Source organism: Sebastes umbrosus, chromosome 7 (assembly GCF_015220745.1).
Source record: "Sebastes umbrosus isolate fSebUmb1 chromosome 7, fSebUmb1.pri, whole genome shotgun sequence".
NCBI classification, from domain to species: domain Eukaryota; kingdom Metazoa; phylum Chordata; class Actinopteri; order Perciformes; family Sebastidae; genus Sebastes; species Sebastes umbrosus.
In genome coordinates this window covers 25,357,104-25,373,881 of record NC_051275.1, presented here as the reverse complement: position 1 = coordinate 25,373,881, position 16,778 = coordinate 25,357,104, and the positions used below count along the sequence as shown (strand labels likewise).

The 16,778-nt window shown below is 40.3% G+C and overlaps 1 protein-coding gene across 12 annotated transcripts; it reads left to right on the top strand.

Moving 5' to 3' along the window:
- The first annotated feature begins 1,362 nt into the window (after nucleotides 1–1,362).
- sh3bgr (SH3 domain binding glutamate-rich protein) lies at nucleotides 1,363–16,737 on the top strand. 12 transcript variants are annotated; one of them, XM_037776354.1, is made up of 10 exons: nucleotides 1,363–1,544; nucleotides 3,095–3,280; nucleotides 4,311–4,391; nucleotides 5,423–5,512; nucleotides 7,536–7,742; nucleotides 8,310–8,342; nucleotides 11,083–11,109; nucleotides 14,001–14,033; nucleotides 15,095–15,156; nucleotides 16,056–16,737. In XM_037776354.1, exons 1-9 carry the CDS (start codon nucleotides 1,500–1,502, stop codon nucleotides 15,110–15,112), a joined length of 720 nt encoding a protein of 239 aa, XP_037632282.1. In that variant the 5' UTR covers nucleotides 1,363–1,499; the 3' UTR covers nucleotides 15,113–15,156; nucleotides 16,056–16,737. The 12 variants fall into 12 exon arrangements, 9 of the variants coding, with proteins under 9 accessions (XP_037632282.1, XP_037632283.1, XP_037632285.1 ...); XM_037776355.1 differs by lacking the exon at nucleotides 14,001–14,033 and adding an exon at nucleotides 12,930–12,956 and having other exon boundaries at nucleotides 1,364–1,544; XM_037776357.1 differs by lacking the exons at nucleotides 11,083–11,109; nucleotides 14,001–14,033 and adding an exon at nucleotides 12,930–12,956 and having other exon boundaries at nucleotides 1,365–1,544.
- Nucleotides 16,738–16,778: the final 41 nt, after the last annotated feature.

The following is a 16,778-nucleotide window of genomic DNA, read 5'->3' as shown; positions in this document are numbered from 1 at the left end:
TGGCACTGGAATTTTTTTATTTTACCATTTTTAATATGTTTATGTTGTCAAGTTTGGAAAGGTCTATAGAAAAGTTGCAATATTCAAAATATTTATATAAAAAATATATTATAGGGCAACAGCTTCGGTCCAAGTTTATTTCCTGTCAGCTACTGCATCAACAAACATTGGAACTGGAAATTCAAACCATTTAATATGTTTATGTTGTCAAGTTTGAAAAAGGTCTATAAAAAAGTTGCAATATTCAATGTATATATATATATAAAAAATATATAGACCTTAAAGGTCCCATATTATGCCCATTTTCAGATTCATACTTGTATTTTGTGTTTCCACTAAGACATGTTTACATGCTGTAATGTTAAAAAAAAACTTTATCTTCCTCATACTGTCAGCCTGAACATGCCTGTATTTACCCTCTGTCTGAAAAACTCAGTTTTAGCGCATTTTGACGGAATTGCAACAGAATTGTATAGTGAAGCCCGTCTTGCAAAACAGTGTTGGCCGCGGTCGTAGTACGCGGAGGAGACCGTAGCTTTGGTCTCCAGGGCCGGAGTCTCTGCTCCTCTGCTCCTCTGCCTGCTTGCCTTCACTCAGCTCGCTCCACCTCACGTGCATGCGCGCACACTGCAGAAGAGTTAGTTTAGCTCTGAGAATACCTAGTGAACGTACAGTGGACGTTTGTGCAGAAATAAATGCTGCAGCTCCTCCAGACCAACAGAGGTTTTCTGTGTCTTCTGAAGTGACGGGGCTCCGCAGCGAGAAACCTTATCGTCTCCGATCGGGTGCTGTTGGGGGGAAAAGCCAACACCAAGATCAGCATTGATTCATGGAGAGACCTTCGTCTGGTCAGCTAACATTACTGCCAAGCAGGTGAAATATAGAGTGATATTGTGGTTTTATCTGACGTGTGTCGCCTCACTGTTTTGAGCGATGCTCGTTCATTGCTATGTAGAGCGAGCAAGCGCGAGCCCAACTTTCGTTGACTTAACGGCCACAGGTGTCGCTGTTAACAAGCAATTCTGATTCTTACAAACAGTCCCTTTAAACCTGCTTTATAATAAAAAGAAACATGAAAATCTCACTTTTTTTTAATAATATGGGATCTTTAATTGTCTGCTATTCAAGGACCCTAAACGGGCCCGAGTAGAGTTGTTGCTTTTGGAAACCAAAGGCTGACAGCCTATAGTGCTGGTCAGTGCTATTTCTGTCCATATATGCACTCAGCAGAGAGCCGGAGCTGAACTTCACTGTCCCCTGCAGCCGACAGACAGCTGAAGTTGCCAATCAGTCTGTGATGTTGCTGCGCCTCTAGAGGGCCAACCAGCCTATCCTGCACTAATGGAGCCTGGAGACACAAATAGACCCTGCAGCAGTGTGTGTGTGTGTGTGTGTGATCTCAGTGCTATGTCTCTCTAATAATAGAGGAGGCCGCCTGCTCCTTTAAGAGCCTCTACTTGTTGCACAGCCTATACTCCACTAAATATATTGAAACAAAAATGGTTATCAAAGTATATCTTGCCACCTCATCGGGATCCACTGCGGTAAGCATCCAGACTCATTTACTATCAGTAGTTTACTCCTTAAACTTTCACTAACTCTGATTCAACAGCGCTAAACAACAAAATGCATGCCTGTGATTTCGCATACGTAACGCATATTGGCATGTTTATGACTTGATGTGTGCTCAGATTGATGCTGCAGCTGTGCTTCAATACTTTATATCTCACAAGAAGTCGATGCAGATCTTTCTAGAACAGGAGCTCCACAAAGCTTTGCATGACACAGACCCCGATATAGAGACCACATACCCGGTGTTAGTGGAGATTTTGCCCCTATAATAAACACTTTTCAGACTACTTGTGACCAGATATAAGTGTTTAAACACTAGGTGGGGTGATAACCACAGCATGTTAGGTGTGAATTCATCTCCTTAGATCTACTTTTAGTAAAAGCTAAATAAGCAGTTTGAGCCAGTCCTGGAGGTGGCATGGTGGCCCAGTTGGCTAGCAGTGTTGTCTCACAGCTGTGTGTGATGAAGGTAACACAGTTTACAGTCTAAGTATATAGTATATAAGTCTGATGCAGTGAGGGCCAAAGAGCAAATGTACTATGGAGTATTAGGGCCACATTGAGGGAAAACAAATCTGAGATTTCGAGAATAAAGTCAGAAGTTTACAAGACAAAAAATCTTAATATTACAAGAATGAAGTCATAACTTAACGAGAAAAAAAGTTGTAATATTATGAGAATAAAGTCATAATATTATGAGAAAAAACTCAGAAGTTTACGAGAATAAAGTCAGAAACTTACGAGAAAAAAGTCGTAATATTACGAGAATGAAGTCATAACTTAACGAGAAAAAAAGTTGTAATATTACGAGAATAAAGTCATAATACTATGAGAAAAAACTCAGAAGTTTACGAGAAAAAAGTTGAAATATTACGAGAACGATTAATTGATTAGTTGTCAACTATTTAATTATTCACCAACTATTTTGATAATCAATTAATCAGTTTGAATAATTTTTTTAAGATTAAAAAAAAGTAAATTCTCTGATTCCAGCTTCTTAAATGTGAATAGTTTCTGGTTTATTTACTCCTCTATGACAGTAAACTGAATATCTTTGAGTTGTGGACAAAACAAAAAATTTGGGCTTCATTTACTCCATTTCCTGACATTTTATAGATCAAACAACTAATCGATTAATCGAGAAAATAATCAACAGATTAATCGACAATGAAAACATGGTTAGTTGCAGTCCTACAACAGTCCAAAACACAAAGATATTCCATTTGCAGTGATATATTATATACAGTGATATATATCCGGGCATTTGTGCTTGATAAATGACTTCAATGACTAATTTAATATTTTGTAATTGTTTGAGCATCGGGTTTATATGTTTATTTGGTAGGACAGGGGACCGACAAAGGATGTGACACAGCCCACGGTGTTATTATATATTATAAATGACACTTATTATTCTGGGAGAAACACAAGAACACCGCAATTTTCAATCTTTGAAATTAAAAATATTACGCTGTGCAACCTGTGTTGATTTTCTTATGTTATTTATTTTTCTGCCTCCCAGATCAAGAAGAAGCAGCAAGATGTGGTCGGCTTCCTGGAGGCTCTTAAAGTGGACTACACTCAGCTGGACATCGCCTGCAACGAGGACAACCGCATGTGGATGAGGAAGAACGTCCCTGAGGAGAAGAAGCCCGCCAACGGCATCCCCCTGCCCCCTCAGATCTTCAATGAAGAGGGCTACTGTGGGGTACATACACAGAAACATTCTCACAGCAAAGACTCGTCATTAAAGGGATAGTTCAGGTGTTTTGAAGTGGGTTGTACGAGGTACCTATCCATAGTCAGTGTATTACCTAGAGTAGATGACGGTCAGCATGCCCCCAGTTCGGAGAAACAGCAGTTACCGCACGGAACCAAAGCAATGTACTGCTGTGGACGGGGCCGGCAGCAAAACGTATTTTAGTTACCTAAAGAAAGGCTCACCTAAAAAAATCAGTTTAAATTTATGGTATATTCAGAGTATTTCCACCGCTTTATCTTCCTGTCAGACAGCCCTTTCCGACGGGGAACTGAAGCCGTTGTATCCATCCATGCTCTCGCCAAAGCCACCAGACTCCATTGAAAAAAAACTGTAATTTTACCTCGCAGAACACGGGGGTTGCTGGTCTACCGCTGCCTCGATTGGTGACCAGCAACTCCCGTGTCCTGCGAGGTAACATTACTGTTTTTTTTCAACGGAGTCTGGTTGCTTTGGCGAGAGCAAAGATAACGGCTTCAGTTCCTCGTTGGAAACATAAACTGTATAGCTGTCTGAAGGCAAGATGAACCGGTGAAAATATTCTAAATATAGCGTACACTTAAACTGATATTGATTTTTTTTAGGTAGGTCTTTCTTTTAGGTTGTTAAAATACGTTTTGCTGCCGGCCCCATTCACAGCAGCACATTGCTTTGCTTTAATGCTTTAAGTCCTGTCTGCCGACCGTTATCTACTGTAGGTTATACACTGACTATGGATAAGTACCTCATACAACCCCACTTCAAAACACCCAAACTATCCCTTTACTTTAATACGGGCAGGTGTACAGTAAAGAAAAGAGTAAAGTGCTATTATCAGAGGACCTGTTATTGATTATCCTCTGTTCTGGTTAAAACACATAGAATTTACAGTATATGCAATTACTACACTGTTCAGACCTGCTCCACACATGATGAGTCAGTAGGAATAGAAGATGTGATGAATTGTTGGAGAACGTTTTTTTCTTTTGTTTTCATGCAGGACTACGAAACATTCTTTGATGCCAAGGAGGACAACATGGTGTACGCCTTCCTGGGGCTGCCTCCTCCTCCTGGCTCAAAGGTTGGAACTATTTTCTGTCTTCTACTGTGGACAAAAACAACAACTTCTAAACAAAATAATCTAATTTCTTTCATCCCTATTCCAGACTGTGAATCGATTGTGTTTTTATGTTTATTCAAAGAGCTAAAATATATTGTCCTTTAGCATGTTTAAAACTTAGTAGAATACATTATGGTTTGACTTTCTGCACTAAATCACATCCTTGAGCTGTTTGTAGTGAATAACATCAGTCAGATAAGATATTCCTTTAGGATTTTAAGTACTAGAACAATACAACAACGTAGGCAAAAATCTCACTAGAACCATTAAAGCTGTGCAATCATCAGAATTAATCAAGCAATCATAAACAATTTTAAAGCCCTGCACAGCACTTGAAGAGAACACCTGACAAATATATGAAGATGACATTTTTATTACTGTGTCATGCATACATCTCGCATACAGCCCACATGGGCTTACAAGACAGCAAAACTAATTTAAACCAGATCCAGAATGCTGCACAAGCATTTTCAAGCAATACCAGTGGTGCCCAGTGGTGTTCCTTATGTATTAAAATCCGAACGTTCAAATTTTGGTCAAAGTATGTATGTTTTAGCGTCAAAATGTGCAAAAGTCACACCATAACACAAACTACCTCACCGATCGGTAAAATTACTTTTTTTTTAATGGAGTCTGGTGGTTTTGAAGATGGAGACGGCTTCAGTTCCCCGTCGGAAAGGTTGACGCCGTTAAATCGCTCTCTTCAAAGCGACCAGACCACATTCACAAAAGCAGTCATTTTACCTCGCAGAACACAGGAGTATACATACAACTCAACTTAACTTAAACAAATCTGAACTAACCATTTCAGTTCCGACTGAGTGAGTTTCCATTTGAAAAAACAAAACAAAACCATTTTGATTTGACAATATTCAGAGTGGTTGTAACTTCAAAACGTAGAGGACATATTGGCTGGTGATCTAAATGGTTCATTTCAAGCCCTGATTCTGTGTGATGTGCTTATATTAAATCTGATCATTTCATTGAAACAGGAAGCAGGAAAGGACGATAAGGCGCACATTGTTGAGAACGGGACCCATGCTGAGGAAACTAATGCAGAGGGGAACGTTGATGACTCAATAGTAATGCCGTCGATACTTTCATTTTTCCCCTCATGTTTTCTTTTAACCTTGTCTTAACTTTTCCTTTCCACCCAGTGTAACTTCTGTCCATACCTGTCGACTTGAGCCGACTCTTAATTTCCTCTCCTCCCCTCTGTCCCGGTCATCACATTGACTAATCTCTTTGTGTTCTGCATGAAGTTTCAGTTCACATTAACACAATATACTGAGTTATCATAATAACACTGTGTTGGGACTGCCAAGCATCATGTTCCCATAATCCTGTCTACAATTAGTTATTTACAAAGAGGAGTATTTGCATTGTTAAATTCAACGTTTTGTGGTTTTGTTCAATGCATATTTTTAAAGAAGCATTTTGTATCTTTTATACTTCTTGATTCCAGTGACTTTCTAACAATTTTCCTCCCAAATGAAAATCCCTGCGGGTCCTCAGTTTCACTACAATGCAGATTAGATTACAAGATAACAAAGAACACATTCACTTTCTACATTTAAATTAGGGCTGTCAAAATAAACGTGATAATAACCCGTTGACGCAAATTCGTTTTTAACACCACAAAAACGCCTAAACACAACTTGCCATTTTTAGGTTGTAGCGAGCTCAGTTTTAAAGCTAGAGTGAAAATACTGGCATCATATGAAACTAGAAAACTTAAGGAATCCATTAATACCAACTATGTAATGTCAGTTTGTTAGAAAGGAGACTAAATAATGCTCCAAACTTACGCAAAATTTTGGCGAGGAAAAAAAAGGACATTTTCAAAGGGGTCCTTTGACCTCTGACCTTAAGATAAGTGGATGAAAATGGGTTCTATGAGTACCCACGAGTCTCTCCTTTACAGACATGCCCACTTTATGATAATCACATGCAGTTTTGGGGCAAGTCATAGTCAAGTCAGCACACTGACACACTGACAGCTGTTGTTGCCTGTTGGGCTGCAGTTTGCCATGTTATGATTTGAGCATATTGTTTTATGCTAAATGCAGTACCTGTGAGGGTTTCTGGACAATATTTGTCATTGTTTTGTGTTGGCAATTGATTTCCAATAATAAATATATGCATACATTTGTATAAAGCAAGCATATTTGTCCACTCAACAGATAAAAAATGTGTGATTAATTTGCAATTAATCATGGACAATCATGCGATTAATATTTTAATCGATTGACAGCCCTAATTCAAAGTTTGGAAATTCTGCATTAACCATCTTTAAAATGGAATAATATTGAAGTAAGGTTAGTCCAGGATATAAGCAAACATTCCTCATAAGCAAGATTTTAATCCATGGATTTTCTACTTTAGGATTTAAAGTAATTTAGCTAAAAACACCACTGAAGAGTTCTGCTCAGCCGAACCTGTGATCTGTCTTTTGCCCACAGGCTACAATGCAGTGCTGCATGAGCAAGTGCAAACTGAGTTCATTTTCTTTCCAGCTGGAGTTCAGTTGCCCCCGTGCTTTTACTGCTCAACGTTTTGGGAAATACACTCATACGCTGAGAGATGAAATAAATAAATAATGATGCACCACTTTAATGTCTGTAAGGTAAATGAGAAGCTACAGCCAGCAACTGGTTAGTTTAGCTTAGCACAAAGACTGAAAATGAGTGGAAACAGCTAGTCTGGCTCTGTCCAAAGATAACAAAACCTGACCTACCAGCACCTCTAAAGCTCTCTAATTAACATGTTATATCGTGTTTGTTTTATCTGTAATAATCTGGCACATGACTGATTCTCCCCTGTGTCTTCAATCCATGATGCATCATTCCAAACTTTTGATTTTCATAAAGGAAGTACTGACATGTCTCCATCCTTTTAACTGCTACTACTTCTACCCCTCCTCCACTTTGTTCCCAGGATTGTCTAACACCTATTTAAGTTTTTGAACCTCTCCAACTGATGAGCTGACCGTCTTTGTGCTGTTGAAGCAGTGCCTGAACATCTATCCCATTAATATTCTCTTTTTTTTTTATCACATCATTTGTTTTCCTTGATCACCAGTTGTTGTTTTCACCTCACAATAAGGAGGTTCCAGTGGAGGAGCGCAACGGGAATGCACACGGAGAGGAGGAGGAGGAGGAGCAGGCAGCTGATGAGGAGGAGGAAGGTGAGGGTGGCGAGGAGGAGGAGGAGGTAGCAGATGATGAAGCCACGGAAGGAGAAACAGCAGGAGACGAGGCCCCCGCAGACGAGGAGGAGGAGGAAGAAACAGACGAGGTCACAGGAGACACAGTAATTGCCACTCGACTACAATCCGACCTCCTGTAGTTTTGCCTCTCCCTCCATCCCTTGAATGTTTTGAATTGATTGTCTTCTCCTCCTTCCCATCATTCCTGGAATGCTCTGGTTTTCCTTCCTTCACTGTCCCTTTAATGTCCTTCTCTTGCCTCCTTTTGAAGTGCCTGTCGTCCTCGTACTGCATCTCCTCGTCGTCAAGTCTCTTTCAGAGTTATTTATTTACCAAAAATGTGCAACGTTCCTCTTCACTGTTCCTGTTCACCGTTTATTCAGCACCATTGGACACTTAACCTCTTCACTGTTGTATTTCTGCAACTTTTTATGGGTTTTGTCTGTTTTTCTTTTTCCCTCAATGTGTCTGTGTATTTTTGCTGATGACCACTTGTCTTCCATCCCGCATTTCACTGCATATCCAATCCCATAAACACCCCACTTTGTCTGGTTCAATAAGCCTGATCTGTGGGTGCTGTTGTGTTTCAGTATGACTATACAGTATAGGTTATGTATTTGTACTGTATGCACAGTCTGATATCTCTAATACTATCTTATCTCTTCTGTTAGCAGGCCCATGCAGAGGAGGAAGAAGAAGAACAGGTAGGTTTATCAAAAGTTTACGGACACACTGATGTCTGCTTGCCAGTGATTTGAAAATGTTGTCTAAAATAATGATTACTAACATGAGCTGCACTTGTAGGGTGTCGATTAACTGTCAGATTAATTCGTTTTAATCCTCACCTGATATCTGGATTAATAACAATGTAAAAGAAAAAAGCATTTTCTTAAGGTGCTGTTTGATATCAGGCCATTAAAAGGGCGTTAACGCTCACTATAAGCATCATAGATGTGGGTCAGTAGGGGCCTACTACGTCTGCTACGTTGTAAAACTGAAAGCGGAACTTAAAAGCAACATGTTCTAACGTAAATCTGAATTAAACGTCAAGTTTTGAACACAAACAAAATGCTTCTTTAGGTTTAGGCAACAAAACTACAATGTCTTTAAGTTAAGGCAACAAAATTGCAACTTCTTTAGGTTTAGGCAACAAAACCACTTAGTTAAGTTTCGGGGGAAACATTGTGTTTAGGCTTAAAATAACTAAGTTTCAAAAGTCATCCATCGCCCTCATCGAGTTTCATGCTGTCTATACTAGTCTGTCTATACTCATCTTCTTTTATTCCTTCTTTCGGTGATTTACCATGTGACTAGATGACAAAACCTACTAGTGGATGTAGCAGGGCCCTACTGACCCACATCTATGAGGCTTATAATCACTGATAATGCCCCATTTAATGACTTGATATCAGTCTCATTAGCTGGCAAAGTAGAAGTTAGGCTGTTTGCCGTTGTCCACCGTTTATACCGCTTTAAGAGCCTCAAGAAGAATTTCTATTAGTGAGAGTTTCTCTTCCCCTTTTAAATGAGTAGTATTATTTCACATATAACTTATTTACTCTAACACTAATGTTGTTTTTAATCAATATCCATGTGAAATTTGTTGAAATATATAATTCTCTTTTCCTAATAATGTAGTGAGTTAGTCACGGTTGATCAAATGCTAACCTCTAATGTCCAGTCAGAAGATGATTGGCCATATTCAGAGGTACAAACCCACTCTGACTGTAAATTACTGTCTACTGTATTTGCGATATATAGACCATTTCATAGTTGTAAACAAACATTCCAAATGGGTCTCAGTTTATTTCCTGTTGCAGTGTATATTGGTGCCTTCAAATGGGGTCGTGTTTACCGTGTTTATGAAAAGAGTCCATATGAACGCCCCCCTCTTGTGGTATTCACGACCTGATAAGTGGAAAGTTTCTGAAAGCTCAGAGTTCAAAACTTGTGACGTGTTTGTTGACGTTGTCAGAAATTGCGGAGCCATGGAAGTTCATGTTTCGGAACATAATAAGTGAATATATTGTAATTTTGGTCGTATATTATAATTCTTTGTAATTTTATAATAGGTCTGAGGAAAATGCCAATATTCCCAACGGCCTCATCTTTTTCCTCTGTTATTATTCCTTTGCATTTACTGCATTATGTTACCCGCTTGCTAGCTTGCTAAATTGTTAGCCTCTGTGGTTTCTAGACGCCGACAGTAATGTTAATATTGTCGATGCTTAGCAGCGGTGTTCTCACGACTTAACCACTTGAACGCCAAGCATATCGTGTACACAACTTCCCATGTTGTAAGCACAAGCTCACGAGTTTCATTTGAAGGCACCATGTGAATGACATAAGCTAACAGGAAGTAAACATGGACCCAAGCTGTTGCATAGCAACGCAATTCCATTGAAACAGTCTACAACACTCAGGTTTTAGTGTAACCTCTCCCACTCTCTGTTCAAGGGAAGTGGATGATTTTTTTTATTTGTGCATCCCTTTGACTGGTCAAAAGCATTTGAATGCTTGAAACCTCTTTTTTTCCCCATTTTGTAGCGTGTAAATATCGTCCGTTCTGCCCCTGTTTGCAGACTCTTGTGGTGGGAATGCATGTCATGATCATCAGACAAATCTAACAGCCTCTTCACCACCGAGAAAAATATATAAACAGGGACATTTTGGCAGTGATTTTCTTACTATTATGCAATATACGCATTTTAGAAATGCTATATTCCACTTTTACCTGAAGGGTTTGGCACCTAGCTTTTACCGTTACACATTTATATACCCTGGTAATGTGGAGTTTATTGAGTTCTTTTCACACAGTTTCCACCTTCTACTTCAGGTAGCTGCATGTAAGAATTGGCATGTTTCCTCAGTTCATGTTCCAGTCCATTGAAATCGCCTCACTTCACTTAGATGCATCAGTTTCAGAGGTCCTGCTACTGGTCTTCACACCAGTCTTGTTCCTCGTGCACGCACCGTACGGCATTTGACCCCTCCTCTGCCCTTTTGTCATCTCTTGGTTTGCTCCCTCCAGGAGGAAGAGGATTTGCAGTCAGAGGTAACTGTGCGTCGGTGATCGTCTCTTTCTGCGGCTCCTCCGTATAGTCGTCAGCAGTGTGGGTTTGATGGTGCAGCGATCAGGGAAGGCTGCTCTGGTTGGGTCGGGGTGGAGCGGGGGGTCTTGGTCTGCTGTTCCCACTCATCTAGATACTCTTTAATTTGCTCACTTCACCTCTTTCTTCATCACTCTACTCCATTTCCCCCCTCTTTTTCTGCTAACATCATGTTCCTCATTTCTTCCCAGTTTCTGTAGCTGCTTCCTGACAACCTCAACCATCCCCTTATAGTTTCCATTTTAAATCAGGAGACTTTTCTATAGCGCATGCCTGTGGTGCTCTTTTGCTCCCCACACAGCCTGCTGACCTGCTATCTGTGATTTACTTCTAGGAGGAAGAAGAGCTACGACAGCTTGAGGTAGATTCATGTGATATTTTCTTTTTTAACCTGCTTTCCTTACATTCCTTTCTTGCTTCCTTGCTACCTCCCAGTCTTTCAAGCATTTCTTCAAATTGTCTCTTTCACTAGTTCAACTAGTAGACTTTGAAGAAGACAAGAGTCAGAATAAAGTGGAAGATTAAGGACAACACTGTTGGCCATACCAAGAGGTTTTGCTTGCAACCTCAAGTGTGCATTGTCTCTATTCTCTCACAGTGATGCAGTGATGATTTAAAGTATGACCTCCAGTGCTTGTCATAAGGACATTGCCAATATAAGAATAGAGAGGTAATAATGTAATATACTGAATAATGTAAAGTGTAGTTTGATACTGTATTCTAGTATGCAATTCATTTACAATATGTTCTCAAGGGCTTAACCTCTTCTGCATCCCTGTTTGCATTCACATAAGCTCAAACATACATCTGAACATGTACTCACACACAGGCATGTCATTTCCACTGGGGGTGGGGGTAACGCATCCCTCTCACTTTTTAAAAATCTTGTTATTGACCCACGCACTCTTACAGTTTCGTTTTGATTCACTCACAAAAATCTCTCTAAACAGCGTCCTCGTACTTTCCAGATGAGAGAATATTGATCCACTCATCTGGGTAGCTTTCAATTATTACAGTGTCCGCCCACATCTAAAACCAAACCTCTGCACTTGCTCACACATTGTTTCTCACACTGCACATTAAGGGTCGCAAGTTTCTTGGTTAAGACCCGTTTGTGATCAACTCAGCAACTTCTCTCACAGCATTGCTTTTAAGTCTGGGTTAACTTCAGTTGACAGTTCAGGGGCCAGTTGCATAGAAATAGACTTAGTCTTTATCTTAAATATATTTTTAAGCCAGACTCACTATAGACACTTAAATTTACATGTTGCATAAAGCTTCCCTATGAGTGATTAATGTAAGACTGACTTAGATCCTTTGGTTTTACTGGCGTCAGGTGTTCGATTTCAGTCCAAAATGGCGGAAGCGTAGCTTTGCTGCTGGGCGCTCATGTTGTAATGGAACAAACAACTTTACTTTCTGACTTCTTATCAATATACGTTCTTTGCTTAGATAGCCTGTTGTGCAATGCATTATGGGTGAAATAAGACACTTCACAGAAGAGAAAAAAGTAATTTAGCCAGGGGGAGAGGTGGCTAACTTTCCGATCACAAATTAAGTCAGTCTTGATATTTATGCAACAGAAAGGCTTAACTAGACTAGTCTAATCAATCACACAATCTCAAACCAGTCTAAGGCCAAGACTAGTTTTAAACTAAGTTTATGCAACTGGCCCATGACTTAAGTGGCCCATGACTTATTTAAAAAAGTGTTTTAAGTGCTGTGTGAAAAGAGCTCTGCTTCTTTGAGACATTCCAGCCTCTGCCTGATCTTCTATCACGAATGCTTCACTGCTTTGCTTTGCCTTCTTTCCTCTCTACCTTTCCATCTATTGTGGTGTTGCTGTTGTTGTCGTACCTCTCTTGCAGGAGCAAGACAAACAAGGCAGTGAGTTTCTGTGGTTTGTGGCGTCTTGTATTTTTTTTAGGCTGTATAGACTTTAGAGGTTTCCACTGTCCTTCGTCTTTCTTTTGTCTCTCTCTGTGTGCTGCATGGACTTGTTGATTTTTTTCCATGTAGATGCCTGATGGTGTGCAGCATGATAAATATGACAACATTTTAATCAAACCTTAGGTGGATTTAGTGTGGTAACATAAATCCGGGACCACATGTACCGAATTACAGACTACGTTTCCTTCTTTGTGATATTTACATACTAAACACCACATGCTTTCATCTTAGGAGGAAGAAGAGGCTGAAGCACAAGAGGTATATTTGATTTGCACGGTGTGAATCATATTGGGATTTTTATGCACGATCTGATTGCATACAAAGACTGTTTGTACAGGTGTATGCAAACATTTCTACTGTCTCCGTCCAGTGCACATTGTGGGAATGTGATTGATTTTCACTGATGGGCATTACTTCAAAGATGGCACCTGACCACACAATGTTTGTTGCTAGTTCAGTGTTGCATTCAAGAACATTTGTTCAGACATTTTCTCTGAGTCTGCCAACACATCTTCACTATTTTTGTTTTGATGCCTTGAGAACAGGTGGAAAGTTTTGTTGTGTTGTTCACCTCTGTGTGTGTGTGCACAAGAGCATAACTTGGACATGTTTGGTTTTGTTGCAAGGAGAGAGGACACTGACCTGACAGGGGGACTTGTCTTTTTCATTTCTTTTTTTTTTTAAGAAGTCATACCCTTTGTTGCTTTTTGCCGAGAGCACTTTGAAACAAAGCGGATGCGACAAGTTCCAACAAGGATGGATGAGATGGAGCACTTCTTGTTATTGTGCAAAACTAGGAGGAAAAAAACACATAGAAATATTGAGTTACATCAGATGACCCACTGGATTATGAGCTGCTGCCTAATTTGTTTCCAGATCGTGCAGATCTGTTTGTACTTACTATCTTAATTCATACGAGAGGATGAATCTAATTATAGATAATGATGTCAACTCCCTTTGTCCCTTGGTGAGTGTGTTGTTTACTTCAAGAGAACTGTACCAACAAGGAGCAGCTCTCACTGCAGCTGAGTGATTACACTTAAACAAAACACAGAATGACTTATCTTGTATGGTGCACCGTCTTAAGCACCGCTCTTGTTTCATTAAGTCATCTTAGGATATACGGATTTCATTAGTTCCCTCTCGTCCCTGCTGTCACCTCTCTCGGGTTACTTCTTCTCCATTTTTAACCCACCCTCACTACAAACACTTACACGTGAAGCCCTCTCACCTTCCTGTGATCCGGACCACGACCTCACACAACCCCTTCTTTTCTCTTTCTTTTTTAACGTGTCAAAGGAAGAAGAAGAAGAAGAAGATTTGGAAGAAACACAGGTAGTATTACAGCAACGACTAAAATCCATTTTGTCACGTCTGACTTGCTGCCTGTGCTTGACATGCCTGCAGAGAATCTTGTTTCGCTCTCATTAAGAGAGGATGGATCTCGCTCTCTAATAGAGCATCTTGATAACTCAGACCCAGTAATCACTGATTTTATTGGAATTAGGAGACAAGACAGTTGTTTTTAAAAAAGAGAGGAAAGCTTTACCATCTGTCGGAGGAATCATCATTGCTTTTATTTGTGCAACAAACTAAGCAGATCCAAGTGTAATCTTTTTTCTTAAATCCACTAAGCTTAAAGCCTCACCCGCCCAATGGATCTAACCCGGGTCACTGAGACGGAGGGGCTGAAACAACAAGCAGCATTTGTACTGAATTATTAGATTTTTCTAAAACTTAAAGGTGCAGTGTATAGGATTTGGTAGCATATAGTGGTGTGGTTGCAGATTGCAACCAACTGAGTACCCCTCCGCTCACTCCTCCTTTTCCAAGACTGCAGTAATGTGAGCTGCCGAGTACAAAACTGTCGTAACACTGTTTACCTTACGCAGAGGCCATCCTTACCATAATAACACTGCTTTAGGGTTAACGGAAGTAAGACGGTGGCTGGCGGTCCCACGGTTTTTAACTCTGCAGCTCACGTTAACGCAGTTTCACAAGCGTGTCGGAGAACTACGGTGGCCTTCAGATAATGTGAGTGAGGGGGTGAAAGTCTTTCTCTAGAGCCAATGTTTGGTTTGTCCGTTCTGGGCTACTGTAGAAACATGGCGGACAAGAGGACCCGCTCCCCGTGTAGATATGAAGGGCTCATTCTAAGCTAACGAAAACACAATGATTCTTAGTTTCAGGTGATTATACACTAATGAAAACATAGTTATGAATATTATATACCATTTCTGCTACTAGATCCCCCAAAATGTTACACACTGTTCCTTTAAGATGCTATAATCCCTTAACTATTCCACAGAAAGCAACTCAAAACACAGATTTTAACACATTCTGACATCTTTCATTATAAGTATTTGTTGTTAACACATGATTATTTCTTTTAACAGGAGGAAGAGGCCGAGTAGTTAAAGCCAGGTGACGTCACTGATGTTGACTTGCTACTATCCAGGTAATACACCACACTTTCTCCACTGCTTTCAGTGCTTTTGCTTTATACCACTGGAGGGCAGTAAAACATTACCACATCATGAATAGGTCCCCTTGGTGTTGCTTTTATATTCGCCGTTTATGTAACCAGATTAATTAAACTGTTTTCGTTTTGTGTGCCTCTTTGACCCTGCTATCAAATCAAAGGGCTCCGAATAATAACAGACAATTCATCAACCCCTCTGCTTTATCTACGTTGTATACTGCACCTATGAAGCAGCTTTAGAGCATTCACTGCAATGTAATGTCCTTGCCTTTACATATAAAGTGCATAAATCTCACATACTAACGCTGGTACTCTCCTTAGCTTCACCTTGGTGTTTGCATAGAGTTGTTTTCTGTTGCGCTCTGAGGTGTTCAGTCAGAGGAAACAAAATAATGCAGCAGCCTATTTACAAGGGACTGCCACTACTGGCTCCATCTGCAAACAGCTTCAGTGAGCACACAGTATGCCTGGGGATCATCTGGAGCCATAACGAAAACATCCCACAATCTTTTTTTTTTGTTCCTCTGAGGCAGTGATGATGGTGATGATGATAATAATAATAATCCTGATCTTCAAAGCATGTCTTTTAGTCCTTCTCTGCATGTCAGACATCTATGACCCACTGCATTAAGAGCCACAGAGCAAGCTTTGAAGGAATGCTCACCCCTCTCTTCCCGTAGCTGCCTCCCAACCCCTGCGAGCCCCTGTCACGCCTTGTTAGAGGAAGCTGCTAAGTGAGCTTCAGATGTGCCTCCGGAGTAGCGGGCACGCTGGGTGGCACAGGCGTAGCGGTGGTGGTGGCTGCCTCCGCCACCACATACTGTCCGACTGAAAAATGTGTGACCTCGTTTTTTTTTTTGTTTCCTGTGTTTCAGCCTGAAGGAGCCTCCCGTTACGTCTCTCCCTGACCCCTGACGCTTGACCCCCTCCACCCCTCCCCAAGGCCACACTGGACTCCACTGGAAACTGTCGGTCATGTGCTCGAAGGCACCATCCAAACTGAAAAGTCCTACCCCACATTTGCCCCCCATCCCCCCCTTCCCTTTTGACTGCAATGTTGACTTAATTTTTATATTTTGCCGTTTAGAGACTTTAATGAAAATGCGCAGAGTAGCCTAGTGGTGTCAGTTTGTTTTTAATGAGTAGCTTTTGTAAAATGCAAAACAGTTATTTTGTTAAACTCAAACATATTTGTCATGTTTTACTTTTAGGAATTCTAGTTTTCTAACACAAAGAGGAAGTGACCTTTTCAAAAACTATTACCTTGGCACCCTACCCTCTAACTCACTCTCTTGTGTGTTCTGCTCTTTTATCAGTATGTCGTTGCCTTGATGACTCCCTCTATCAAGTGAATGTATAAATGCAAACTAAGACTTCTGAGGGCCCCATGAGGACAAAAATACGCACATACTGCAAAAGCACAAACTACTCCACCACCACTACTATTACTTCTGCCAATACTGCTGTCTAATAAATGCACTTTGTTGAATGAAGAGTGAAACTACGACTTGGATGCAATGGAAAATGCAATAAAGTAGACTGGTAAAAAACAAGAAACTTCAGTGGTTCTATTTTGTTTTATTTTAAACTCTTTTGTT